The sequence below is a fragment of the Sycon ciliatum genome, chromosome 2 (assembly GCF_964019385.1).
Source record: "Sycon ciliatum chromosome 2, ocSycCili1.1, whole genome shotgun sequence".
Classification (NCBI taxonomy): Eukaryota; Metazoa; Porifera; class Calcarea; order Leucosolenida; family Sycettidae; genus Sycon; species Sycon ciliatum.
In genome coordinates, this window is record NC_088644.1 from 29,930,687 (window position 1) to 29,958,240 (window position 27,554).

The window sequence follows — 27,554 nt, forward strand, 5'->3', positions numbered from 1 at the left end:
TCCAGGGATTCTGCACGTCTTGTCAAGGGATTGAGATTGTGGTGGTTGGTCAGTATGTGGTATGAAAAAAGTATTCTTTCTAGACCAAAGAGTGGTATATTAATAAAGATAGAAATATTTACGATACTTCTCCAGACGTTTCGTTGTTCTGAACAACATCGTCAGTGGATAAAGAATACCTTTTTGATATTACAATGAGAGTGGATAATCAACGGCTTCTCCACCAACTCTTTGACTGTGATATGCTTGCTGGAATTTGTTTGCAGACATTCTACTGGTGTTTGACTGCAAATGAAGTTGTTGCTGTGTACATATGGAAGTCTATTGCAATGGACTCTGGTAGAGCATGACCCATTGTATTTGACAGTTGCTTCGTGAGTGAAATATAGTTTTTTTTCACTCAACAAGCTAAAAGCTTTCAATCACTGTTGATTGTTTCCCCTTTTCAGCGAGAATGAATTCCGCAACCTGGAGGATAACCTGCAGGAGCTGCGTGAACAGGTCAGCAGAGAAGCCTCTTTGTCAATATCTGGGTGAGTGGGCTGGTCAGTAAAAGAGAAGATTGGTGCGACATTGATAATTATTGCTATGATTGTTGTAATGTCATCATGAGAGCTACAGTAGTGTTTGGGGGTAGCGTGACACTCTATTTACCATTATTTGGTGATGCCATCTTCAGTAGGTCCGTCAAATAGTAGTGGTAGATTTTTCTTTTGACCAGACAACGCTTGAAGACACCAGCACGAACACTGCACCAGTCACACTCCATAGCAGCTAGAAATTGCTCCTGATAAGCCTTGTTTCATTCCATTATGATTTTGGGAACTCATCAGAGTGTACTCACATTGCACCAATATCTTCCATAAAACAATATCATTTAGTTCAACCCATTTCGTTGAACATCTACCTCTCCTCTGATGAGTTCCCAACATCATATTGGAACGAAACAAGGCTTGTCAGGAGCAACTTCTAGCTGTTGTGGAGTGTGACTGGTGCAGTGCTCGTGCTGGTGTCTGCAAGCGTCGTCTGGTCTCGTCTGGTCAAAAGAAAAATCTACCACTACTCTATTTACCGTTACTTGAGTGAAACTGTTGATATGATGGCTACGAGTTACAGTCCCCCAAATCCATATAACCATATTCTCACTTTTCAAGTGGTCTCTGGGCTGCAGTAACTAAAAGATGATATTCGAATTTGCCAGGCCTGGGCCTTCCTCACGAATGTGAACTTTTCTGATGAATCTTTTGATTATAGTTCGGATGGCAGTGTACCCACACATCAATTTTGAGGGCAGATGAAACTTGAAGGTTTTGTTTTGTGCATAGAACGTCGTACCAGCGTCAAGTGGAGTTATCCGGTCACGATAGCAACACCGAACAATCCGCAGACATCGGCAGTGCAGATAGAGGCAGTAGCATTGGACCACTGGTCGGCCATGAGTATCTGGTGAGTGTTTGTTCTAATTATGAACATTCTAGGGTTAAACACATTGCAGCTGTGAAGCACCGAGTCCATTAAGTCGAAAATCAAGCATCTAGGGATGTCACGGCTGCTAGAAATACACAATGTGTATCGCAAATGCTCGGTATCAGTCTGTTATCTATATACCATATGGTCGAAGTTAGAGCGGATGATCCGAGACTTTATTCATGCCAAGTTCCCGGGAAGGGTATGTGTGTGTGTGTGGGGGGGGGGGTGGGGGGGGGGTGGGGTGGGGTGGGGGGGGGGGGTGGAGGTAAAGGTGTGTGTGGGTGAATGAGGGGTGAGGGTCTGTGTGTGTGTGTGGGGGGGGGGGGGGGGGGGTGCTATTCAACTTTCCTTTGGTTGATCTGGTATCATTTTCTAACTATCTACTCTACCGACAATAGATATACAATGAAGGCCCTAGCCCTATTCCAAAGTCATCAATTAAACTCAACTGGCCATTGATGATTGACGCTGGTTCACAACTGCTCCATTTGATGGATATCCAGGTATGGCACTCAGCTCAACCGAAACTTTGATTTAAGGTTTGTTTCAACGTGAATGGACGGTGGAACATGTTCAGCCCTTGTTAGTCGTGAATGTGACTTGCGGGTACATTTTTGTACTGTCACTTGTGATTATCGCACAGTCGTGGGAAGCCAGGTTATGATAAGCCTGTGCTGTATTTCTCTGTGCTCTTCTTGTGTCAGAGCAACATGAAGTCCTTGGTGTGCAATCACAGTTCTCTGGTGGATCCTTTGTGGGAGACGGTGAGCGAATCCACAAGAGTTCTAAAACTGCAGACGAAATTGCACTGTGCTACCTACTGTGTCACTTAATCAACGCTTCATTATCGTTGCAGTATTTAGTCTTCACTGAACTGCTATCTTTGTAGTGACACATCAGCACAATGCTGGTTGCTTATGACAATGGCACCTTTGGTTCAAAAGCGAACTGTACACTGTGGTTTGGCAATTTGCTAGTGAAGGATTACTTGACCAGTTTCAGCAAACCAACTGTATCACAATCATGTTTGGCAAGATTGTATTTGTTCGAACTCTGGAAACGAACCTTGAACTTTGTGACTTTGATTGAATTCTCAGTTCTGGTGCCGGAGCCGAGCTCTTGGGAATTGAATGATGCTGACTCTAAGTGAGACTAAAGCAGTGTCAATTTTATTTGTATGATTGTGCAAATACAGGTCCTCCCTCGTTAGTAGATAATCCCTGGGCCATCGAAAAAGTTATCTTGTAACGAGACTTATCTTGTAACGGGACTTGCAGCTGAAGGTGCAATAGGTATTAATTCGTACTCAACGGGGCTACCCTCAATACAAGATAAATTATCGACGCTTCAACTCGTTATAAGATAATTTAAAAATTACAACATAGCTCTTCCTTGGATGCATAAGATCGTACATATCAACGAATACATAGATATAATATAATACGGTGTGCATTTGTGCTTTATCCTATGTGTTGTGGTCTTCGTCCTGCATAGTCATTATTATCTTATACTGAGGGTTTGGCACTCCAGGGACCTGGGCAAAGGGTCGTTATAACGAATTTTATGTACTAACGAATTATGTTGTAACCGGACCTGTAAACAGTTGTATAGACCACGTTTCGCCACGGGATTTCAGATTTCTATTTACTAACAGGGTTTATGTACTAACCGGACTCGTTATAACGAGGGAGGACCTGCACTTCAGAAAGTATATCCACTTATTGTGCTGAAGTGTTTTTGTTCCAGTAAAACAATTTCTTGAGCAAAGTAACTCCTTAGAATGTGAATAATAGTATGAAGCCACGAAGTTTTGTTTCAGGGGGAAGCAGTGAACAATATCGGACCAGAGAGATAAGTGCAGTTTATATGCATATCACCTCAATAGCACTCCTTTTATTTCATACTGTTTATTCCTTTCAGGCCGAGTCTGGGAATGGAGTCGGCAATGAATCATACAGCTTGAATGCCCTGCCAAGAAGTGACTCTCAGAATGAAGCGCCCAGAGAGGTATGGCTTTTCTTCAGAAGGTCAATGTGTCAAGGAAAGCACAGCTAGTTTCCTAGTTCATAATTTCCCTGCTACGAGTCCAGCTCTGCTGTCGGTTCGTGCTCGCAGCAGGATGACCATTTGCTGTTGGGTTTTTCCGGTTGACCCGATTATCTATGAAGCTGAAAGTGAATGCCTTTTTTTGCTTCACATGCTGGTGTACTTGCCTTTTGGCAACCTATCAGTCCATTGGCGTGTATGTTATTTCACTAGGGTGAGTGTGACTATGTGTGTGTGCATGCATGTGTGCACGTGCGTGCGCCCGCGTGTGTGTGTGTGTGTGTGTGTGTGTGTGTGTGTGTGTGCATGCATGTGTGTATATGCGTGCACGCACGCATGTGTGTGTACATGCAGGTCCAGAGAATCTGGAGTATGTCTTTTTCTGCACAATGGAATGAGATATAACCAAAACATGACAAAATGGTGCAGGTTTGAGACAGACATGGGCCCATCCTTTTCCCGAACATCATGTACTCTCCATCCGAACCCCCCCCCCCCCCCCCTGGAGACTATCCAGCACCATAAGGGATGCGGATTGTTGGCACTCTGCTGCAATTAAGTTGTGTATGTAAAGATGTATGACTGAGGATGTGTGTTTGATGTGTTTTGCCTGCAGTGCATCTCACGAGGTGGTCTGTGTCATGTCACTGTTCACTGCACCGTGCCAGCCATGGCGGGAAAGACAGCATCAATCATCCTGGCCTCTTGGCGCGTCAACACACAACTCTCAAAGCTAGTAAGGTGCAGGACATTGAGACATTGCCTCAATCAACACATGCATTCCGGCTAAATCTTAGCACCTTGCCCCATGTATTGAAGCGGGTAAGCTGTCTTGAAAGCATATTCCTCTTTGTTGGTGAACAAAAGACTCGCGGCTGTTCAATAACAATCCCTGACTTTGCCTCGTTAAGCAATGAAAGGGCGGCAGATCCATTCACAAAGGCTACAGTTGACTGACTGGCACTTGACATGTCAACTGCACTATGTTGCCCTGAATTACGGGATCGAAGTGATGACGTGTTTGGTAAACGGCAGCTGGAAACGATTAGGGTATTGCAAGTAATGTTGAGGATTACTGTGATAATGTAAATCTGATGTGCGAGTACGTGCATCCTGTTGTTTCTGCTACAGGAAAGGGAGAAGCTACCACTGACAATCAACACTACTGTCCAGCTGCTGACCGTGGAGAAGTCTGAAGGCTTCCAGCATATCCACACTGAAAAGCACTCTGCCTATGTAAGCAATCCAAGTCTGTATTTAAATTCCCAGGCAATGGAGTTGTATTGCTTGGTGCTCATTGCTGTGTTCTTGTGTTCTGTCCATTGCATGCCGCTGCCCTGGCTGTGCCGTTTGATGCTGAACAGGCGTCTACAACTATCTATGAAGTGTATGTAAAGCCACCGGGGCAGGTGAAGTGGTGGATCATACTGATCGCCGTGCTCATCGGCTTTCTACTCATCATTATCTGTATGTACATCATGTATAAGGTGAGGATCACTACAGACACTTGCACAGCTCAAGTAGAATACTGTATAAGAGTTGCGAAGGCACTCTCTGCATCGTTGCCAATCTTAGTGCTTGGACTGTACGGTCAAACTGAGGCATGCAGCTTTGTCTCATTGATGCACTTCCATCCCAAATGTCCCTGAACTTGTGATACGAGCTCACTTTATACAGGCTCAGGTTCTGTGTGTAATATTCACTTGCTCCACAGCCAGCACTGTTGTCCTCAGGAAAACACTTGGGAAATGGAATTGTGGCGACGATGCACTACTCTCTTCGTTGTGTGCCCTGCTAGACTTTGGAAAATTTCACTGAAAGCGTTGACTTCGTTCTTATAGAAGCGCGCATGAACGTGAAATTACTAGAACCTGTAGTAATTCGATTGGTCATAAATTGTCCCTGCCCCAAAGTCGACTGGACTGGGTGGCCGAGAGTGAAACCAACCTCCTTTCACATTCCTGTCGCCCATGTTGTCGAGTAGATACTGCGACTCCTTGCTGCACATTGTGACAAGTGACGAGTGCACTGGGGTGTAAAGAGATTGTGCCTTGTGCGTCACAGCAGAAGGGCTATGTTGGCTGCAGGTCAGCTTGTCACAGAGCATTATGCATGAACTGCTCTCTCACTTCCACGACTAAACACTAGACACTTGTCAGACATGTCTCCCTTTCCCTCTAGGCATGTTCAGGTTTCTCTGAGTGAGCGTAATCAAGCCTGTCCATTTAGTATTCTTTTTGTTACATGCTTCATTCTGTGTGTCTGCAGTGTGGCTTCTTTGAGAGGAAGAAACTCGACCGAAACGCCGAACAAAAGGTGGCAAGAGCATCCATTCGTTAGTAGGAACTTTGCTGAAAGGTGCAATCCGAATGTTTAACCATTTTTTGTGTTGGCGATGAACATTGTGCCCTTGGAGATAAACGCTGTTCCCTTGGCGATAAACACTGTTGCCTTGGCGATGGTCATTGTTGTCTTGGCGATGGAAAGCATTTGCTTCCTTTGCAAGATCCCATTATTCTGAAGAAGGCATCCCTGAAGACATATCAAAATCTTCCTTTCTGTTCACTTGAGCATGCAATGTTGCTTACAAATCAGATTTGCAAAATGCCTTCCACAGTAACAATTCTATCAGACATTTCTATATTTTATGAAGACGAATCAGCATGCGTAGCAGGGCCCATTCTGCCAAGCATCTCACTTTAGACTGCAGACTACACCGTCCAGTCAAAGTACATGTCATTCCAAGTCATGTGTGCCCTATGACATGACTGCTATACCACTCGATATTCAAGTTCTAAGAATCAAATGCGAAACATTACCGAGCATTTTGTCTGTACGTGGACCAAGCTGAGTAGATTCCCGAGGCTTTCTCTCGATGCAAGTCGGGCGGTGAACAGATACGTCAAACACGCACGCTAAGGTGAATCTCCATGGAAATGTACATCAGTGCGTCACTTATCATGCTCTTTTTAAGTGATCTCTTACCCATGCGTCATACTAGTTAGGATCCTTGCTAGAACGTGGTGGTCAAACGGGTACCACAATTATCAGCTATCGGGCAGGTCCCACCAGGATCGTGTTGGGTTTCGGGTTCCCAAAAGCTCATGCATTGCGCCGAAATATGCAAGTATGTAACGATGAAAGTCACGCCTTACACCACAATCACACTCACATCCAATGTTTGTAGCACACACACTGGCGTTCCTACGGATGCGGAAAACTGGTCCTCCAGCCGAGTCTCACGTGAACCGTGAATTGTTTAGTCAGCTGATGCCTGTACATAATACTGATGGTGTACAAGGCTGACTAGAACTAACTGACATGCATGTAGCCACTGACTAGTATCAGAAAAGGAGTCTGCGCATTCGTGTGTCACTTGGTGCAAGCAGCCTTACGCACGCCATGCATGCACTGGCTGGTCGTGTTTCTCATCTGAAGTAAGCGAATTCTTTCCTGCAAACTGTTGAAATGCGTGATTTTTTTCACTTCCAGGTGGGACCCGGTTGCTATTGGGTCTATCATCCTGTCCCCGGGGAAAATTGCGATTCCGCGGCCGCGTTTTTTCCCGCTTTTTTGCGATTTTTTAAAAGACAGCGTTTTCCCGCGTTTTTTGAACTTTTTTGTTGCACTACACGTACGCACAGTGCACTGTTCGGTCAGCAACGTCTCATCGTGGCGGCTTTTTACTCAAATATGACGAGTGCGTACACCAAAGACTTGTAACTGATTGATTTCACTACATACTCATTGAAAATTGCCGCACATCAATATTATTCACCGCATATTTACCGCAAATTCACCGCAAATTATGCCATATTATGCCGCGTTTTCCCTCGCGTTTTTTTGCGATTTTTTTCCGCAATTTTTCCCGGGGCCAGATCATCTAGGGAGCTAGGGTCTCGGGTGGGTACCCGGTTGACCACTACCAGAAAGCCTTGTGAGAAGTTAGATCTTAATGAGTGGTTCAACCCTACCGCCAGTGATTTTTTCAGAATTTCTAAAAATCCACGGCGACTAATTTCGTCTCTCATGCGCATGGACGTGGCCGATGGCTACGTCGATGGCTACGTCCGGAGAATTGAGGGTCAGTGGGATTGCAAGTGATGGCTATAGTTGGATTGATGTTCCCCACGCCCGGACCCCATTGACCCAATTAATCTCGGACAGTTTTCACATTAGAGCATGACTACCATGCTACAACGGTAGGAGCGTTACACTACACTCGAACAACTTCAACACAGGCAATCCAATACATCTGTGTTCTGCACACACACACACACATGCACTCACACACAAACACACACATACACACACACACACACACACACACATACACACACATACACACACTCACTCGCCCCCCCCCCCCCCCCCACACACACACATACACACACACACGTACACACACACACACACACACACACACGTGTACACACACATATACAACGTGTAAGCAGAGTATCTGGTGTGAATGTTCAATGTTGGCCACACACCTAGCAATGCACAGGAAAACTGTGGCACGCTACGAGGTCTACACGGTCATGTACATAAAACAAATGATGACCTAATCATTCTTTGCATACTCACTGCAAATTGTTGTAGTTGTTTTCTACATATGCTCTAAGTCAACATGCCAAAGAACCAATATAATATAACCGTTATTCTTCCCGGCAGTCTTCCTTTCTGCCATGAGGGCCACCGTTTGTGTGTCCGTATTGTATACGTTGGCAGCATTAGCTGGTTTCTCCATATGTTGGCAGCATTAGCTGGTTTCTCCACCAGCCAGATATCTACGCGCACATCATTGAGTGATGTTTGTCAGCTTGCCAGTAGGCATAGCGGAGCACAGAGGGTGAGGGTGAGTATAGCTAGAGAGGAAGTTAGATCTTAGTGAGTGGTTTGATACAGTTGATAAATCTGAGCAACATCGCCTCTGACAACTTCTTGTTCCAATGAGGACAGACTAGGATCAGAAAGTGTGGACAATGCAGTCTACCGGCATATTGAGCCAATGCAGTCAATGATCAGGATGGATTGAATCATGCCGTTTCTCCACACAGTGCACAATCTTGGAGGCTACGTTTGTGTTGATCTTGATCCTGTGCTGTCTAATACATCACCTGACAAAATCGCCGGTAGTCGTCCTTCAGTTGCTTGAGAACTACGGGGTCGTCTGCATGCATTTCCATGAGGTCTTCTATGTTTGGGCACAGGTTGCATCCGAGTTGGCTGCGAGACATATAGCGATGGAAGCAGAACTCGTGATTTTGATGGTGTTCACACATCTTTTCAGTGCGGCTCTGCCGGTTGTAGTCCGGATCGTGAAGCATCACCCCCAGTCGGTCCATCAACACGCGGCATTCCGACGCGGCTGTGCTCTGCATTGCACAATATATACGGGATAAAACAGTGTTATCAGGGTACAAGTAGGTGCTTCTCACACCAATGTCCCCAGTATAATTGTTTACAGTCGGTTTTCTCCCGACCTGTACATCATGGTTCATGACGATCACAGAGCTTGCTGCATCAAGGCACTGTCACAAGGTGAATGATTGTCTTCATTGCGCAATCAACACCTCCCAGATGCGCTCACATCCCCAGTCTCATCAGATCCTATGGACAATGACTAAAAGAACTTCAAAGATGCCCAGATATCCTAGAGGCCCGCAAGAGCCGGTCTGATTGGTCAGGTTATCACCGGACCAACCTTTCGACCACCAATACATGTTTCCCACTGTAGAGGTCATGTGACATGTGTACCCACCATGTCATACACAAACTGTATGAACGGCCATATTACTACCGGACCAATCGAAAACTGCTTCCGGCGGTCCTGTCCTAGATTTAGAGTATTTCGGCTGATCCATGACTCTTGCCATGAATACATACATGTAGTTCAGTATCTTATTCGAAGTACAGTTGGCCAGTATTCTTTGACTGAGCGTAACCATGGTAACGTATACGGCAGGCTAAAGCAGTTGCATAATTATCATGGAAGGAGCTTGCTCGTTTCGTCTATTTCCGTAAACCATTTCGGTTCTGTAGAGTCCTATTCATAGTATTCAGTGAAGAACCATGCCCCTGAACTCACCGTACAGTTGCAGGGATCGCTGCTTCCTCCACTGGGCGTGCCGGCTTGGCGTTTCGCTATGTCATGCTCTTCGGCGTCCATTTCCGCTTGCAGTTCTTGGCGAAGCAGTACCAGCTTCTTTGTCAATCCGGAACGAATCTTCAGCAGATTCTTCCTCTCTTTGTATGTCTTTGCTTTACTGAGTGGAAACTTCTTCAGCATCGTTAGTAGAAACTTCTCCGTGCTGTCAGGTACACCCGCATCACGTCGCTTTCTTGCTGTAATGAATATAATAAGCGTCAATGAATATTGACTACTTGAGGGAATGGAAAAGGGAAAAGTCTGAAGAAAAACTGACTGTCACCACATTCGATCATACATGTAAATCTAGCCAATCTCAAAGACATCGCTCACATCTGCAAGCAGACTCGAGGTATAGTGATTTTTCCGACATATGCCTCGAGATATACCTCTTTATATATCTTGAGAATGCAACTCCATAATTGCAAACATTGCATCACAAATCGAGGGCAAAGACACCGCTCACATCTGCAAGCAGACTCGAGGCATACTGAATTTGCTGACATGTATTCTTAGGTCCTCTCAGGAGACTTTGCAGGGCAACTCGGGCGGACGATCTCAAAGACACCCACAGACTGCAAACAGACTAGGAGCACATTGAATTTGTTTTATCTACTAGTATGGTGGTAGGTTCACCCTCAGTGTCGGTTTTTTAGAAACACTTTTATAAGGTAAACTTTTCTAAGCACTCGCAGACTCCATTGCAGCCACTCACACATCACAGGGTACCTCACTTCAAACTCTCCAACTACGTTCGGTCTCTTCGCTGCATAAGTTCACTTCACTTCCAAAAAAAATAAAAATAATATTACCGTACTGGCAATATGGTGAGGCCATGAAGCGTTACATTGGCACATGTTTACCGCACGCAGGGCGTTACATGCAAAGTCGCACAGGAGCCGTTACACAGGTTTCTATATTGCCGCAGTCCTTTTTTTGCTATTGCAGGACTTCCTGCTGCGTCCAGTTTTGAACTTTTCACCACGCGGTACACGTGCTTTCACAGTTTTCAGCCTTTTTTGCAATGAAAAGATCGCCGCACCCCGCCGGACGCGCGTTACTGGTTACGAACGCAACGAAAATTTGTCGCACTAGCCTGGTCGCGCGTTACGCCGCACCCCCCTGCGTTACGCGTTACGCGGCAACATATATTGCCAGTACGGTAGATACAAATGGAATGCACCAAATTTTCGGGCATGGCCCATCTTCAGGGTGAAAAACCATTCAACTAAAGCCAACAAAAACTGAAACGAGTATTATACTGTGTGGTGCGGGAGTGATGGAAATGTTTGTATGTGTGGAGGGTAGCAGCAATGGTGAAGTGTGTTGGTAGAAAGGGAAGGAGCGAAGTGTGAATATGTGTTAGTGCGACGTGAAGGGAAAGCACGAGAAGTGTGGTTACCAGCAGCAATGGTGAAGTGTGTTGGTAGAATGGGAAGGAGCGAAGGAGACAAGTGGAGAGCTGTGTCTGTAAGTGTGAATATGTGTTAGTGCGACATGGTACAGTAGGTACAGTAACACCTGGTGTAAGCGACCTCTCGTTTTAGCGACCACCTGCTCTCAACGACCGTTTTTCCATGCACGAACAGTTCTACACAGACACCGTGAGACCTGGTTCTAAAGACCACCTGTCTTTAACGACCGCTTTTCCTGGCACCGTGGGGTGGTCGCTTAAACCAGGTTTTACTGTACACTTGCTAGTGTCTAGTGGCCCTCTGTCCTGTTTTCCAGCTTTCCAAAAATGCTCGCCAAGTCTTCAATGGAATTCGTAGTCGATGGCGTGGCGAAAGGCCTACAAACCAGGCACAAGCTAGGGATTAGGGAAAGTATGGCAAAGTCGTCGTGGAGATCACGAGGGAGCTGAGGAGTGTGGTTGAAGCGCTTCTACGCGTTTCGCCGTCAATAAGGCGAGCGCTTCAATCTGAGAGAGTCGAGCGCATCGCAACTAACTTTCACCCCACGAAGTTGAAGAATGGCGAGGATCCTACCAAGAACGCCTGTGAAATTATACGTGAATGGGAGCTCAACAATCCGCCCTGAAATCTTCAAGCTCCGAGCGTTGGACGAGTACTACGTCTTCCCGGGAGCTGCATTTTTTTAATTTTTTTATTTTTTACTAGAGCCACGTAAACCCGTCATGTGTGAGCCATGAATAAGGGGAGTGGTGGCGTGGTCTGGAATGCTCTGCCGACCTTGGGTCTCGGCTTCATCACAACCAGGCGCGCCATGGAGGAGGGAAAACAGAACGTATAAATGAACGCTTGGTGTCATACCATGCAACCGTGTGGGTGAAGCCAGTAGTGGCAGTACAAGGCAGCGAGTGTGTAAGGTAAATGAGCTGAACACCCTGGTCGTCCCAAGCGATACGTTGGATGAGCTACTGAGGGTGTTCCAGGATAGGTGGACCACCGCCTCATCCGCCTCCACCGAGGAAGAGGAGGACATTTCCGACAAGCACGTGATAGAAGCACGTCAACATGTCAAAATAAAGTAATGTCGAAATATCCTGTCACATTTCTGACATGGCCACGTCAAAAAGTGACAAGGTCACATCAACCCGTGGAAAGGTCACTTCCGGGTTCAACTTTGTGCTAGAACCCCCCCCCCCCCCTCGAACCTACTACTCACCACCTGGACTCAAACCGGGGACCTTCGCTTGAGGCCAGCGATGTTCTAACCACATGGTGTAGCTGTCATCCCAGCAGAGACTGTTCCACATCCTCCTCAGACTTCGACACGCACGCTTCCTGAGCAACTAACTACACAGGCTGGTGAGACACAGCCCTCACTGTACCCACACAGTCACTGAATATGAAACCACTAGCAAATGTGAGAACGGTGAACACACCAGTCATTAACTTCGACATAAGCATCATGCAGAAGCCAAACGCCTATCTCTTAGTCCGGCGAATCCTACATGTGGCCTAGTATTGAAGGCATAATTTTCACTTCAAAACATCAAGACTTTGTCATAAACATATTTTTTCTCTTCTTTTCAGTCTCATGGTGTTGCTGTGGATAATGGCATGGCTGCCGATATCTTGTGAAATGCTAGAAATGCCACCTGGTGAACTTTCAGTCCAATTTTGGAAGTGAAGTTTTCTCAAAATTTAATTTGTGATCCTACATGTAGGATTTGGTATATCGTTATTGTTTTCTGGAATTTCTGTGACCATGGATGATCAAGAGAATGAAGGTGGTGGCAATGACATAAAATGTACATGTAGTTGTTATTGGTGATCAGAACCACAGAGTAGACACTATTGCTCAAGTTCCAAATGGAGCATTGGGTAAGAGGATCTGTAATGCCCCCCCCCTCTCCGGCAATCTTCGGGACACCAGGAGTGAAAGTGGACGTAACTGATGTGGATTTTGTCTCCCCAATAAAACCCTTCTCCTTGTTCATCAATAGGAAGAAGATACGACATACATGTAGCTGCTCTTGTTGATGTCGGCGAAAGTGCCCGGCGGTTGGTTATATTATTGACCAATCTGAAGATGTATGGATGGCTTGGCATTATGTGTTTCTATTGAGTTATACCCATCACCAAGACTATCATGGTTGTGGACTCGGGAGTGATCAGTTCCCATTTTTTTGATGCCGGATATCCCACCCCACCCGGAGAGGCAACGTCGGCCTCCGCCTTGACTAGAATAGATGTCTTCCAAGTTAAATGTTGCTTCATTTCGTTTTTCCTGGTTGGCACATATCCATGCTTTCCATATTTGTGCATGCCCTGCTGCCAAATCGATTTGCTCACACATACCAAGTTCAATTTTAACGAACGAAAGTCAATCCTACATGTAGGATTAGGTGTGCCGGATTAAGATGAATAGTAGGGCTGTGTTCATGCGAATGCAGCCAACACAAACACGTCGAACACTCACATCAGCCCCCCCCCCCCTCCCCCACCCCACCACCGAGACTGAGACTAGAATGACTTAAAGGGGAAGTTAAGGCAAAAATTAAAATTTCACCAGTTGTAGTCTTCGGGGTGCTGAGTCGAATGGTCTTGGTCCGAGAAAGCTGAGACGCTCCCTTCCTACTTGAATCCCAATCGAATTCGCGCACTTCCACCGAAACTGGGTGACTGCGCCCTACTAGATGGGGATTTGTATGCAAAATGTCACTAAAAGCGCCGTTTCGTTCTTATAAAAGCACGGATGACCGCGATTGGCCCATATGTTGTAGTCTTTTGGACGCTGAGTCGACTGGTTTTGGTCCGAAAAGGCTGCGATGCAGCGTTCCTCCTTTATTCCCAATCGAACATGGTTGAACAAGCGGTCACGTGCTCCTGCGTACACCAGTCAGCTGGTCACCGTGCCTGCAGGGTACAACTTACTAGCCTGTTTGACCTTTTTTGGGTGCAGTCCTGTCACTCGAGTTGAACTCGAGTTGAACCTTGGTGTGAAAGTTCTCGCCTGCTGGCGTGGTGACCAGGTGATTTGGGCACCCAAGAGCACGTGACCGCTTGTTCAGCCATGTTCGATTGGGAATAAAGGAGGAACACTGCATCGCAGCCTTTTCGGACCAAAACCAGTCGACTCAGCGTCCAAAAGACTACAACATATGGGCCAATCGCGGTCATCCGTGCTTTTATAAGAACAAAACGGCGCTTTTAGTGACATTTTGCATACAAATCCCCATCTAGTAGGGCGCAGTCACCCAGTTTCGGTGGAAGTGCGCGAGTTCGATTGGGATTCAAGTAGGAAGGGAGCGTCTCAGCTTTCTCGGACCAAGACCATTCGACGCAGCATCCCGAAGACTACAACTGGTGAAATTTTAATTTTTGCCTTAACTTCCCCTTTAAGACTGCCATGAGGGAATTCTATTGGGGTGCTAGACGATAGGGCTTGAACGTTTCCTCCTGTGAAATTTTTGCCTTTGGTGTCAGACTATCCAAAAATTCGCTGAAAAATCGAATTTGTAAATTCATATTGACTGCTACGTCAGTTGAAAGAGCGTGAATAGCTGCAAATTCTCTGAAAATTGTGTCCCGATCTGACCGGCCGTTCAAGAGTTATGGCCGAAAATGTGCCCTTGCAAGGAAAGATTTTTTTGTTGCACGCTGTCATTTGTTGGCAGCACTGTATTTGAATGTGAGCAGACCGTGCGCAACTTGTCGTATCATGGAAACACGTGAAAGTGTGCAGAATTTTGCTCCAAGTCCAAAAAATCAGGTTTTTGAGCCACGTATTGGGCTGCACGGCGGCGGGCAAAGCCCGCCGCCGTGCAGCAGGACTATTGCCAGCACCCTCGTGACGTTGCAGATATGTGGCTTGATTATTGTAGTTGACGTTGATTTAGTGACTTTGGCAAGTTTGACTTTGAGTCGTGTCAAGAAGTCAGGTAGGATTCAGTACTAGGCAGTCGTGAAACGTGAGTGGAAGTCTTTGCCGGTTTCTGAGGGTATCCTGGATTTGGTGTGCAGCGCTGTGGAAATGGCTTGCTGTGGAGGTCCCAGCACTGGATGTTGTATCAAAGGTACGACCTCGTAGCACACCCTAAACCTAAAAAAATTCAAAAATTGACTTGGGTCTGTGGGAGTGTGTGAGAGAACGCCCACTCGTTCCGTTGTGACAGATTCCAGGGCCTCGTTGAGGGGCCTTACCCCATCACCCATGGCTGCTTCTGGACTTGTACTAGGTTTGAGTCCCGCGCACGAACAGAATGAGCACGAAAATGTGAAAAAATTGTAAATGCATTTGTTTGGCTCCTGGGTGGCTCGCACACCGTGGCACTATGCCGGAAATTTGAGTTTTTCCGGCCTGGAAAGCCTGTCAGTGAGGCGCAAGAACTTGTAAATCATGTCCTGAGGGCCAGCATAGTGGCAGGAGTGTGTGGTCAAAATTTCACTCAAATCCATTGAGAAACACCAAAGGTACGGTCAATTGAATGCCATATGAAATTTATGGGTAGGCTGCCCCCTTAAAGGGGATTCACATGACAGGCAAAACCACGTCAAGGAACATTTTGCCCGCGGATGCACTCATCTGCCGCCCAATCACAGATAAATTTTGCAGACGCTCCTGCTGATTACTAGTACTTACTTGTGCAAAAATCCTGCACAATTACGCCCGAGCAGCCAGCACCACGATTGTTGCCATCCGTAGTAAAGGTCATTTTCAACACTGTGCCTTGGGTATACGTGTAGAAGCGGTCCGGAGTGCTATCTCCTAAACCGCTGCACAGTTGCTTGTTGCTTATGGGAAAGGGGTATTCAGCATCATATATAGTAATCTCATCATCGCAACTGTTGCCTCCAGTTGCCAAAGGGCATTGCATCAGCTCCACTGCTGCCTTGCACCCTGATGCAGCTCTGAATTCCAGCTCGCACTTCATGTTGTTATAGTAGCCATTTGCGTCATTGGCGAATTTGAAGAACGAAACCAATTGGTTGGTGAATTCCGCATACCCATGCTCTTCACCGCTGTTCTCATCTTCACATTTATTTTCCCCGTGAACAATTGTCCTGGAGCAATAGAAACAGAGAACACCACGAGCCTGTAAACATGGTGAAGATATGAAGGGAATCTGTACGTTAAAAGGAAATGCCCCTTTACTCTATAAGTACATGTGCATGCGCGTGCGTTAATGGAACCTGCGTTTTCGGTGTGTGTGTGTGTGTGTGTGTGTGTGTCCCATATGGTGCAGTGGTATGTGCAGCGATTTCTAATCGATAGGTTGCGGGTTCGATTCCCGACGATTATGGTCACACACGTCTTTCTTCTCTTTCTCAGACTCTTCCTGACTTTTCTTTCATTCTCCTGGGTGGTTACCAAAAGCCAGTGCATGCCGGAGTATGTGGTGTGATGTTTGTGTGGGAAAAAATACAAAAGACCAAAAAGTAGGGATTCACTGGCCAGAAAAAGCCACTTCATAGCTGTGTGGTGTAGACCAGGCTGAATAGTGGCGGCCAATTCTTCAGCCTTGCAAGCTGTTGAATGGTGCAATCCCAGCACAAGTTGCTATGGCTTCTGCTGCAGCATCGCTATCATCGCATCTGGCGATGGGCGTCCAATGGTCCAATGGTGTGTGTGTGTGTATGTGTGTGTGTGTGTGTTCTCTACTAAAATGCCATTCGGATGCCTTTCATGTAGCGGTAATTGTATGAGCAAGTAAAGCCTAGTTCACATTCGACGGGGCGCGGCGGGACGCGACGTAAGGATCGACGGGAAGCGACGGGACGGTCTGACGGCGTCCAATGTGAACACCAGGAACGGGAACGCAACCGTGCTACCGTACAGATCGGGAAGCGACGGGAAGAGTTGGATCGATCCAACTTTTCATACCGTAGACGGGCGTAGACGGGGGCGCAAGCGTACAAAACGGCTGTAATTCGAGTGTGAACAGGAGACGGCGTCGTGCGCCGACTACTCCCGATTCGTACTTGGATATTTTTATCATTTCGATCACTGCGCTTCCCATGATAACTCACAGAATGGCTAGCACGACTTGAGTTGAATTTTAGCAACATAAGATCTCATGTCACTTATTGTATTTAGGGATAGTTCAGAAGCGTGACAGATGAACTACTCTATCATTTCCTGGGGCTATTATTTGAATGCCACAACTTTTAGGGCTAATTTTTTTATCTCCATGAAAAACTGGCATTGTGAACTTGATTCCGCTTCTTTCAAGGAGAAATAATTGAAAAGAAGTCCCAAAAACGAGAAATTAGGTCCGAAAGTCACCCCGTCACGGACTATGCCTTATGACTCGCGCTGTTCGACGTTGAACGTCGCAACGACTGCTGCATGTCGTGTCGTACGAATCGTACAGGATTTTAGGGCGCGCTCACACTGCGACCAAAACCAGCGTCCATGCGGCCATGCGGCCAAGTTGCATGGCAACGGCATGAACTTGACCAAAACGTCGCGGCCACGTTTCAAATCGTGACTGCGACCTCCGGAGGGGGGTGCCACGACTTGGCGGCAACATGATCATAGACGCGAAGCGTATTTGTGTACAACCTGGCCTGAAGTGTGTTTAATTTCTCAAATTCCGGTGTGTTGATTCATGAAACTCGGCGGTTGTCGATGTCATCCTCGACATTTGCACATTTTTACAATGTTGTAGTTGTGGTCCTGCACGCACGCACCGCCATATATGCAATCTTTGCCCTTTTTGGACGATGTCAATTTTGTTTTTGTAGCTACTTCGTTGTCAGTTTATCGGGTCAGTGACCATTTTCTACAGTGTACTCGTTCAATATGATGGTAGCTTTGGTCTGGCTTTTCGGTTTGGGAAATCATCTTTCTCTACTTTTCTGCGATGATGGAATGCCATACCTCAAGATAATTTCAGTTACACATCATCGGAAAATACAGTTCTCATCTCGCCAACAGACAAAAGAAACCACTACCGGAATTTCCACTGCACTGGCACTTGCTCTGACCACGAGGTCAGGAAAGCGAAAGCGCTTGGATGTCAGCGGCAGCCCCTCAAGAGTCCAAACCTACATGATTGTATGAATTATTTTCGTCGACTTCAAGAATAGGGAGGTTCTGCTCTACGTGTTGGGAACGCGACGCAAAGAAGCACGCGAACTTTCTTCGCGTTCCCGTAACGTAAAGAAATGCTGTTCTGCTCTACGTTTCACCTAGAGAAGTCACGTGGAATGTGTACTGGGAATTTCCCCTTCCATGATATTTGGCGGTTTTCTGCATGCAGTTGATCGATACCCAGCAAATCCGTACGCATTTTCTCTGCGTGTGCCACAACGTAGAGAACCCCATCTCCGCGTAGAAATCTGGAGCCAAAACACGCGAAGCCGTAGACTCTAACCCAGACACCTGCTCTCTCTACGTGATTTCTCTATGTTTCACGTATAGCAGAACCTCCCTAATACCATGAATACGAGCCACTTCCTCCAACATGCAACAAGCGAAAAAATACATTCAAAAACGGGCCACAACTTTATTAGGAAACGCACGAACTCTTTTGGATACGAACTACAATTCGTAAAGTTTGTGTTACAACTTCACGTCTACGCGTGTACGAGCTTCGAGGCCTAGTGTGAGCACGACTGCCACGTTTCTGCGTTTTGCTGACGCATGGACGCGTGCTCATGGTCGCAGTGTGAGCGCGACCTAACAGCTCACCCCATGCAGCCCATATATATATATATAGGCCCAGCTCTTCCGACAAGCCCTTACGTCCCGTACCGTCGGCGTTGCGCACGGGAAATACGGGAAGCACGGGAAGTACGGGAAGTTTTTTAGAGTAGCGTACGCGTACATACGTGTTCAGTCCCATTGTATAATTAAAAATCCCATAATCCTTCTTGATGAATGCATGATGAAAAAACAGAAAAATAATAAGGCACCCATTTTTATAGTCCAGGGGATGGCCCACGCCTGGTAAAAAGAATAAACAGAGAAAAGAAAAAAGACAGTTCAATTGCACACTCATCACAAAAGAAGAAGATGAGTCGTCTATGAGGAAAGCCGAGCCTCAACCACCTCCAGACCAATATTGTCTGGGTTGAGATGGATGCGTGCCCTAGAACGTCTTGAACCGCGCAGGCACAGGATAGAGGCTCTGACGAGAGAGATGCTGATCTTCGACCTCAGCCAGGCCATCACTTAGTAGTATAGTATTTATTCATATTTCTCTAGGGCAGTCCCCACAGACCTATGGTCTCCTTACGGGGTACCCTAGCCAATCAAGGATTGCGATACGAAATTGACTTGGTAATCACTTGTGAGTAGGGCTGAAACGATCATTCAGTAACTCCTAACGATCAACCAATATCATTAACGATCGATATATTGGTTTTATCGATTCTTGTTGGCCCTACTCATGTACCTCGAACACCAGATAATGAAGAAATTCCACAATGCCTTTGCTACGCTAGAAACTTGCCGCATCGCACTGTTGACATCTGGCTGGTTTTATCAACATGAACTAGAGTATTTCATCTTGTTTCCAGAGTGAAGAATCTTGTCATCACCCTCTGGCAACTTCTTTCATGTCCGACCTCTCCCACAAATGAACCGAAAAGACAAAGCCTTCTCTCCTGATCTCTTTTAAAGCCACAAATCAATTTTGCTGCGCTTGAAAGTACATGATTGCACCCGTGTTCACTACCGGATGGAGTGCAAGGGCTAGAATACTGTTGCTGGTATGCATGCGTAAGAAGTCATTAGCACTCGTTTCGAACACTAACGATTATCGATTGCACCCTTAGCGATCGATATGCGAGTTATCAGTATAATTGTTTCAGCCCTACTTGTGAGTAAGGCTGCAACTTCTTCTCCGCCATGAGACTTGCGATCCTCTTCACCAAAGCATTACTGAGCACTTCGACCTGCTCCACCAGATGTGGCGTAGACGACAGGGATGAAGGAGGCATGTTGCACCTCTCGCACACGTGCTTCGTATAAGCGGCGCTTCTCCTGCTCGTGTTTGCGGTAGACAGAGGCAATGGACGACGATGAATTGGAGCGAGCATAGGGGTTGAAAACCCTTACATCCAAAAATGAATGCTCAAAACGACCGCCGTACACGCCATTTTCCACCACATCCAATCGAGCTTGGTCGCCTCTCACCGCGGTGCGTGGCTGAAGGTGCTATCCACTAAGGGGCTCTAGATGTGGCTCGATCTCCACTGCATGAGCGACTTTCACCAAACACTCTGCAAACACATCCCTGATCTCGTTGTGCCGAATGCTGGGAAAGCCGCCGTTGGGGCAAGACAGAGCATGGGTGACTGTGAACTGTGGTTTCACCCTCACTTCCTTGTACTATATATTGGCTATTTTCATTATGTGCCATGAAGTGCAGACTGTAAATAAATAAATAAATAACTGCTGCCCGCACACACACTTGGTGGGGAGATTGTTGGGCTGCCAGCCATAGCGCAGACAGAGGGCATCCCGGAACTCGGCCTTGGAGAGCGCAAAGCCAAACCGTGCCAGAGGGCGGCAGGTTAGCCAGTTGGATGCGCCCTTCTCCGCCGCAAGCTCCATGCACCGCTGGAGGTCGGGAGAGACGCTGTTGAAGACATCCTTTCGGTGCTGCTCTTCTTGTTGTCTATGAGCCTCCCGGAAGTACGGGAAGTACGGGAAGTACAGGAAATACGGGATTTTTTGTTTTGTTTTGTTATCGACCTGTATAGCCTCTTGTACGGGCAAGAACAAAGTAATACAGCTAGCGTGTGTTGAAGAAGAAAATGAGCGGAAACGTACTATGCTGTGAAACACGCATGAGGCATGATCAGGGCAAATGACAGCTGAAAAGAAAAGGAAAGAACACAAACACACACACACACACACACACACACACAACAACAACAACAAGTGCCATACGCATGAATGTTAACGGCCAACGCCAAGGCCGACACCATCGCAAATTGCCAGCCCACCGAGACGACGACGTGGACCACGGAGACGAAGGTCGACAGCCCGGAAAACAGCAAACTGATGGTGGATCCGCACCCAGGACATGACGTTGCTGTAGGACTTGTCCCACCGGGAGGCAAGGCGCATAGCAAGTCGCCGTTGATACGCACGGTACTCTGTGTGCAGTGCACCATCAGTTGAGCAGACCAGCGGGGTGAAGGATGCTCGCAGCTCCTCTGCGGCCGCCTTGTACTTTCTCTTCTTGGAAGAGGCAGCACTGTTGGATACGGCGTTCCAAGAGAGGTTCGAGGGGACGTAGCTGGGTGCGTCAGCATCCACGATGCGGTTGTCAAAGTACGCCACCCTGTCTCCTTCCCAAACTCCCCGGACCAGCCAATCCGCCTGCAGTGTGGGACGGTTGTTGCCATCCTGCACAGGTACCATCACCGGCTCGACAGCCACACCTCCCCATGCAACGTCTGCCAGCCGGGCATCGAAGTCGCGGACATCGTTGTGCCCGCGCTTGATGAGCCCACCCTTCATGCAATCCCGACCATGCTGTAGGGAGAAAGCAGCTCCACAGCCATCGCAATGCGACGGGAGAGCGTTCGGCTCCTGGCCATAGCGAATGACCAACTGATCGCGGAACTGGACCGCCGACATGTCATAACCTTCCTGCTTGAGAGGAAGCACGGTCAACCAGCCGGAAGCGTTGCCATCAACGATGCGGTTGAGGGTCCGCTGTTGGCGATGCGGAAGCGCAGCTCGGAGGACTTTACTGCGTTCCGTCATCTGCAGGTCTCGAGCACGGCTGACCTCGCTGGTGACTTGACGGCACTCGCTGATGTGGTGAGCCATGTCGACCGGTGCACCAGTGCAAATGGTAGCCTGCAGAATCTCAGTGGCGCGCTTCGAAGTGGCATGAGCATCAGGGGCTGACGTAACGGGATTGGCCAGGCCGAGACCTCCCACTTTGGCTGGAAGGGCCAACAGATCTTGCTCAACGTCAAGCACCTCACGACCCAGCAAGCTGGGGGCGAATACGTGCCGGATAGTGTCCCACAGGGGAGTATACTCGAATACGGGAAATACGGGAAGTACGGGAGGTGCGGGAAGTACCGGAAGTATGGGAAGTACGGGAAGTATGGCCGGTAACTGTATGTGCTGCAGGAACGAGGAAGGAACGAGGAAGGAACGAGGAAGCGATCACTGGACCAATTTGGCTAGAATGAGAGTCCGATGGCCTCGATATGCCACATCCACGCAATTTGCGATTATTCGATTTTGGTAGGAATCATGCGAAAAATTATGCTAGCATAATCCGTCAAGGCCTAAATTTGAGACAGAAACTGACATGACAAAACCAATACTGTATCAGCAGAAATATTCGTCTGGAGTTTAATTTCGTCACGTTTTCTTCCAAGGAGCGTTTGGACTAAATTAAATGCCGGATTAAAGTTGATTTGCCCAACTTTTAAATACATTCTAAATAGTGTCTTATGGTCTATGGACTAAATTTTCAACCAGACGAACTCCCTTTCTTTGGAGTTGGACGAAATTATTGACCGACTAAATTTACTGCCTCTACAGTAACTGGATTGCTTGTTCATACTCCACCTGACCGGGCGCTAGTCCGCTACTACGACTCGTGTTAGTAGTACAACATACGAACATTACAAGCGATCCCATAATGTCTTTCGGAATAAGTAGTCCGCTACAATATGAATAATTATGTGCCTGGGCTCGGACATGTACTTGTACTGTGAATAGCAACTGAATAGAGCGGTTGTCAGTTGACAAACCCCCTTTTCTGTATTAAAGCAGTTGCGTGATGTCCACAACTTTCTTAGTTTATGCATGTACTTGACTTGGTAATAGACGGCTGGCATGGTATAATAGCCTTTCACATACATGTACATGTACTTACAATGCCTCTTTACCTCGAATGGTTCTTCACTTTCGGTATCACACTTTGTGGAGTAAAGGGAAACGGAACGCCAAAATTAACTATGACTTTCCGAAGGAGAACTGGGCACTGATTCCGACGAGCTATGTCTCGAGGCGATCGGGGAAGAGGAACCGTGTCAAATTCAATAAATAACACTCCATATTTGGGCATTGAGCTTGATTATATTGTATTTTATTATAGAAAAGAAAAAGGACCAAGGAACTACGAAGTACAAGTTACATGTACGCTATAAATGTCCACTAACACCACAAGTCACTAAAGAATCAGCTCATGCGATAACATTGCACGCGCATCCAAGATGTGCTAGAAGTGTTAGACAGTTAGTTGTAGAACGTCAGTACCGTCGGTCAGTGTCGTGAAATGTTATCGCATGAGCTGATTGTTTAGTAACTGGTGGTGTTAGTGGACAGTATAGTGTAGCGTGTAGTTCCTTGGTCTTTTTTCTTTTCTACTAATACTATACTATTGTTAGTTTGACAGCATGAAACAAGGTGGAGGACACTGTGTTCGGAAACAGTGACCTTACTACAACCTTCCGCGGTTGGCAGAGCCCCAGTCCCTGCGGACCATCTGAACCATATGGGTGTCGGAAGGTTGTAGTAAGGTCACTGTTTCCGAACACAGTGTCCTCCACCTTGTTTCATGCTGTCAATCTAACAATATGCGTGAACTATAACAAGGTTTATCTAATACTAGTTCAGAACTAGTATTGGGTTATATAATATGACTATACTGAGTCTGCACCAGGACCTGCAGCGTATCGGGGGATCACTCAAGAAACGCGAGGAACTTGAGAACCTCCATGCCAAGACTGGAAAGACCTATGCAGCAATGTGATAAAAGCATACATCAAAGCCTAATACTGCTTCCACCTGTGGCAGCTGCATGGCTGTACGGTGTACCATAACATAACTCATTGACTAACATATTTCGTGAAAATATGATCCTGTAAAAGAATAGGAATGTAAACAACATACCTGTGAAAACACAACCTTTAATGCTACTAACACAACCTGTGACTACAATAATCATGAGATCAACCCCAAAATAGTTCTTGCAGTTTACTTTCATAGAGTTTGCGACTTTGTGTTCCTCAACACAACTTGCAGCTCTCTTCAAAAATATCCTCAACCTTGGTTCTGTCCTAGATCTTATGTACATGCATTCATTGTTTCGTCTCATCATGGAGCAGCTTATGCGAAGGCTAGCCAAGCTTGCTTGTCGATGCCAACGCGGAAAAGCCTATAATAATAGTAATAATAATACTTCACTAGTTTGAGGGAAAGAGACAAACGGGAAAAGTCTGAGGAAAAAATTGACTGTCCCCACCAATAATAATACTACTAGTACTAGTACTAATTCTTGTCTTTGTAGTTAGGGACAGCTCTTCTGACAGCGGCGGTTTTACAGCACTTCCCACCTTTCTCTAGCACGCCGCTCAAAATCACAAAGACTCTTTGCCTGGTGCTGGATCTGCGCCGTACACATACGCGTACACAAGGGAGGTTCTGCTCTACGTTTTGGGAACGCGACGCAAAGAATCACGCGAACTTTCTTCGCGTTCCCGTAACGTAAAGAAATGCTGTTCTGCTCTACGTTTCACCTAGAGAAGTCACGTGGAATGTGTACTGGGAATTTCCCCTTCCATATTTGGCAGTTTTCTGCATGCAGTTGATCGATACCCAGCAAATCCGTACGCATTTTCTCTGCGTGTGCCACAACGTAGAGAACCCCATCTCCGCGTAGAAATCTGGAGCCAAAACACGCGAAGCCGTAGACTCTAACCTAGACACCTGCTCTCTACGTGATTTCTCTACGTTTCACGTATAGCAGAACCTCCCTACTGTTTGCAGTTACCATTGTTTTACCATGCTCTTATTACTAGAAAGCGAAATTTCGAGTAACACGGATGTGGGAGCTTTACTTACCAGTAGCTACAAAGACAACTAATTGCACAGTAAGCATTTCATATACATGTATGTCGACATGTATGTGTAAAATGTTGTACGATTATCGCAAGGCACACAACGAAAGGGAAAGCGAGGATTTGTTCAGAACATTTTGCACATACATGTCGACATAATTATGAAATGCTTACTGTGCAATTAGTTTTCTTTGTTGCGTCTTTTTCCTTTTCTTTTGACTTCTTACTCTTTCCCTTGCTAGCCGTGGTTGGTTATAAAACCCTGCAATCGCCACGCAAAGCGGTCATTGGCTACCCCGGCCATGTATGGCTTGGAATAAAACTAAAACTTAACCATAATGCAGATGGCCATTCGAATAACCCCTATTGACATGGAAACTTCGTTATCCTGAATTCAAGTTGAAGCAACGAAGGAACACGTGTACAAATTACATTGTATATTGCGATAAATGCCCACGACCGCTCCGAAGTTCTGGAAAAAACCTGTCTATTTCGGAGTATTTCCTCCTGTATGCCCTGGTGACCACCCCTCGCCCTTAATAATGTCGAGAACGCATACACCGCGAAACACCCCAGAACAATGTCTGCCAATGTGCTCACTAACTTACCCGGTGACGTTCGTCACTGCCACCATCAGCAAGCAGGCGGCCACGGTGACCAGTAGCGTGATTGGTACAGAAGTACCCGCTGGGACCTTTGCTCCACCCGCCATGACTGTCTTCTTGGTTAGGAGAGGTGATCCGGTGAAGGTCTTTGCAGCCTGCTCCTCCGCCGAGCAAGAAAGAGAACTTCGTCTCACGAGGTCGAGAGCCAAAGATCAGATCCTCATGCTGAATTGTGGAGATACACCTGTACATTACCACCGACACACTATTGGTGCGATAGGTGAGCTGTTACTCTGTACATCGCCACTAACAGCTACAACGTATCATCATGTCTTGCAAGCAAGCACCCTCACCCTCTCACGCCTGTTCATGATGGACACCCCTAGCCCCGCATTGGGTGCGTGAAGGTACGCAAAGTCTGTGAGAGCGATATCGACATCTTCCAGCGAAGAAGACGGTCTGTAGGAGTGAGATAGTGTCTTCCTTGTGGTCGTGGGTAGGTGTACTGCCGTCGAGGCCCCCAGGCCCAGACGTCTACGCATTGGACTAAGTCTAGGGCATTACAACACACGCACTGGCAGTAAAATTGGCGCTATTTTGCAACATCTGGTAACTCATTTCTCCCTGTTCTTGCGAGAAAGACCAGAACGCAGCATCCCGCATAGCCGGATCATCGATGCATCATCAGAATAATAATAAATTGAATGATGTATCGAGTGTTTCAGCTGACAAGGATAGAATCGCCGATCAAACATGTCTGAGTCGTAGAAACGTGGTCACAGGTGGCTGCAGATTGTAGTCTGAATATCGTATGACGTAGAGACCTACTGTAGGACTATTATACTAAGAGTATAAGTATACAATCATGTAAGCTAAGCTTACTCTTGCTTGTACATATACATAGTCTTTTTTCAATAAAAAAAGGTATTGTCTGAGGATTGCCTTAGCTTTGCTATGTGCATGAAACGCAAGCGTTACAACAATGACATCGCTGGTTGCCTCTGTTCTCTTCTGCCTTCGTGGTAATGTTCCATCCTTGTGGTGTTGATCACTCTAGGCAATCTAGGAACTCTCGCTATTGTAGTCAGTTTAGTACAATGTCATGTTGGACGATAGCAGCAGCAGGTAACAAATCGGAGGACACACTATATTGTAGTTCATGTGTAAGGCGCTTCACAATACTCCCTTCCTTGGAGTGGGGCAGGTAGCTAGGTAGGACCATATTGCCATAGGCCATACTAGTACCCCATACTCCCATAGCCTAGTCCTACCTAGTACATATAACGTTAGTACAGTTCTAGACAAAGAAATCATCCGACTTTATGAATAGAGTGGCGACTGGTTCAAGTAAGAACAGCTGTGGTCATGTGGGTGGGTGCTGCTAAAGCCGCCTAACCCCCCCCCCCCCGGCGCTATTATATTCATGACGAGGACAGAGGTGGTCGAGTTTCTCTAGCCAGAGCAATGAAGTCATGTACCCAGGCTGTGCCCATTTAGAGAAGCAAGAGTAATATTGTATTGATACTTGACTTACTCACGACTCCCATCCAGGGCACACGAGAAGCCTATTGAATATTCGACAAACCTGCAAGAATGCACCACTCTCTGCCCAATACACAGTGATTCGGGGAATTCACCCCTCTCAGTTTGGCTTGAGTAGGCTGAGGAATATTGTGCCTGAACAAGCACTCCAGACCAAAACATCACTAGGGAGAAAATACAGACTCAGATACGAGAGAGAGAGATGCTGTATTTCCAGCTCGACAAACACCTCATGAACACCGGCTACACGTAGAAATTCCCCTTTATGACGTCGTGTTGTTTGTGTTGTGACCGAGGTCGGCGGGAGAGCGTATGAATGTGATAAAGAGTTTAGGAGTCCTATTGTCCGTCAAGTTTTGTATCATGTAATGGCCGTCAAAAGAAGGTATGACCCTGCTAACAATCTTGCCTTCTGACTCACAAGAATATGTCCTAAAGACAACGGTGGGGAAAAGGCGGATCGGCTGGGGGGGGGGGGGGGGCATTACCTTTTCTCTTGGT

General features: G+C 46.7%; 2 protein-coding genes across 2 annotated transcripts in view; one reads left to right on the forward strand and one right to left on the reverse strand.

The window, feature by feature from the left end:
- LOC135809619 (integrin alpha-9-like) overlaps positions 1 to 6,346 on the forward strand; it is a 29,932-nt gene extending 23,586 nt beyond the window's left edge. The window contains exons 21-29 of the mRNA XM_065323006.1: positions 450 to 533; positions 1,326 to 1,446; positions 1,869 to 1,973; positions 2,175 to 2,234; positions 3,391 to 3,477; positions 4,133 to 4,252; positions 4,648 to 4,752; positions 4,881 to 5,003; positions 5,785 to 6,346. Coding sequence (XP_065179078.1) covers positions 450 to 533; positions 1,326 to 1,446; positions 1,869 to 1,973; positions 2,175 to 2,234; positions 3,391 to 3,477; positions 4,133 to 4,252; positions 4,648 to 4,752; positions 4,881 to 5,003; positions 5,785 to 5,856 — 877 coding nt within the window. The 3' untranslated portion in view covers positions 5,857 to 6,346. The remainder of the gene's footprint in view (positions 1 to 449; positions 534 to 1,325; positions 1,447 to 1,868; positions 1,974 to 2,174; positions 2,235 to 3,390; positions 3,478 to 4,132; positions 4,253 to 4,647; positions 4,753 to 4,880; positions 5,004 to 5,784) is intronic.
- Positions 6,347 to 7,970: 1,624 nt separating this feature from the next.
- Positions 7,971 to 25,772, reverse strand: LOC135809620 (uncharacterized). Its single transcript, XM_065323007.1, has 4 exons — positions 25,515 to 25,772; positions 15,719 to 16,140; positions 9,608 to 9,864; positions 7,971 to 8,894 (listed from the first exon to the last, which is right to left on the reverse strand). Exons 1-4 carry the CDS (start codon positions 25,616 to 25,618, stop codon positions 8,625 to 8,627), a joined length of 1,053 nt encoding a protein of 350 aa, XP_065179079.1. The 5' UTR covers positions 25,619 to 25,772; the 3' UTR covers positions 7,971 to 8,624.
- Positions 25,773 to 27,554: the final 1,782 nt, after the last annotated feature.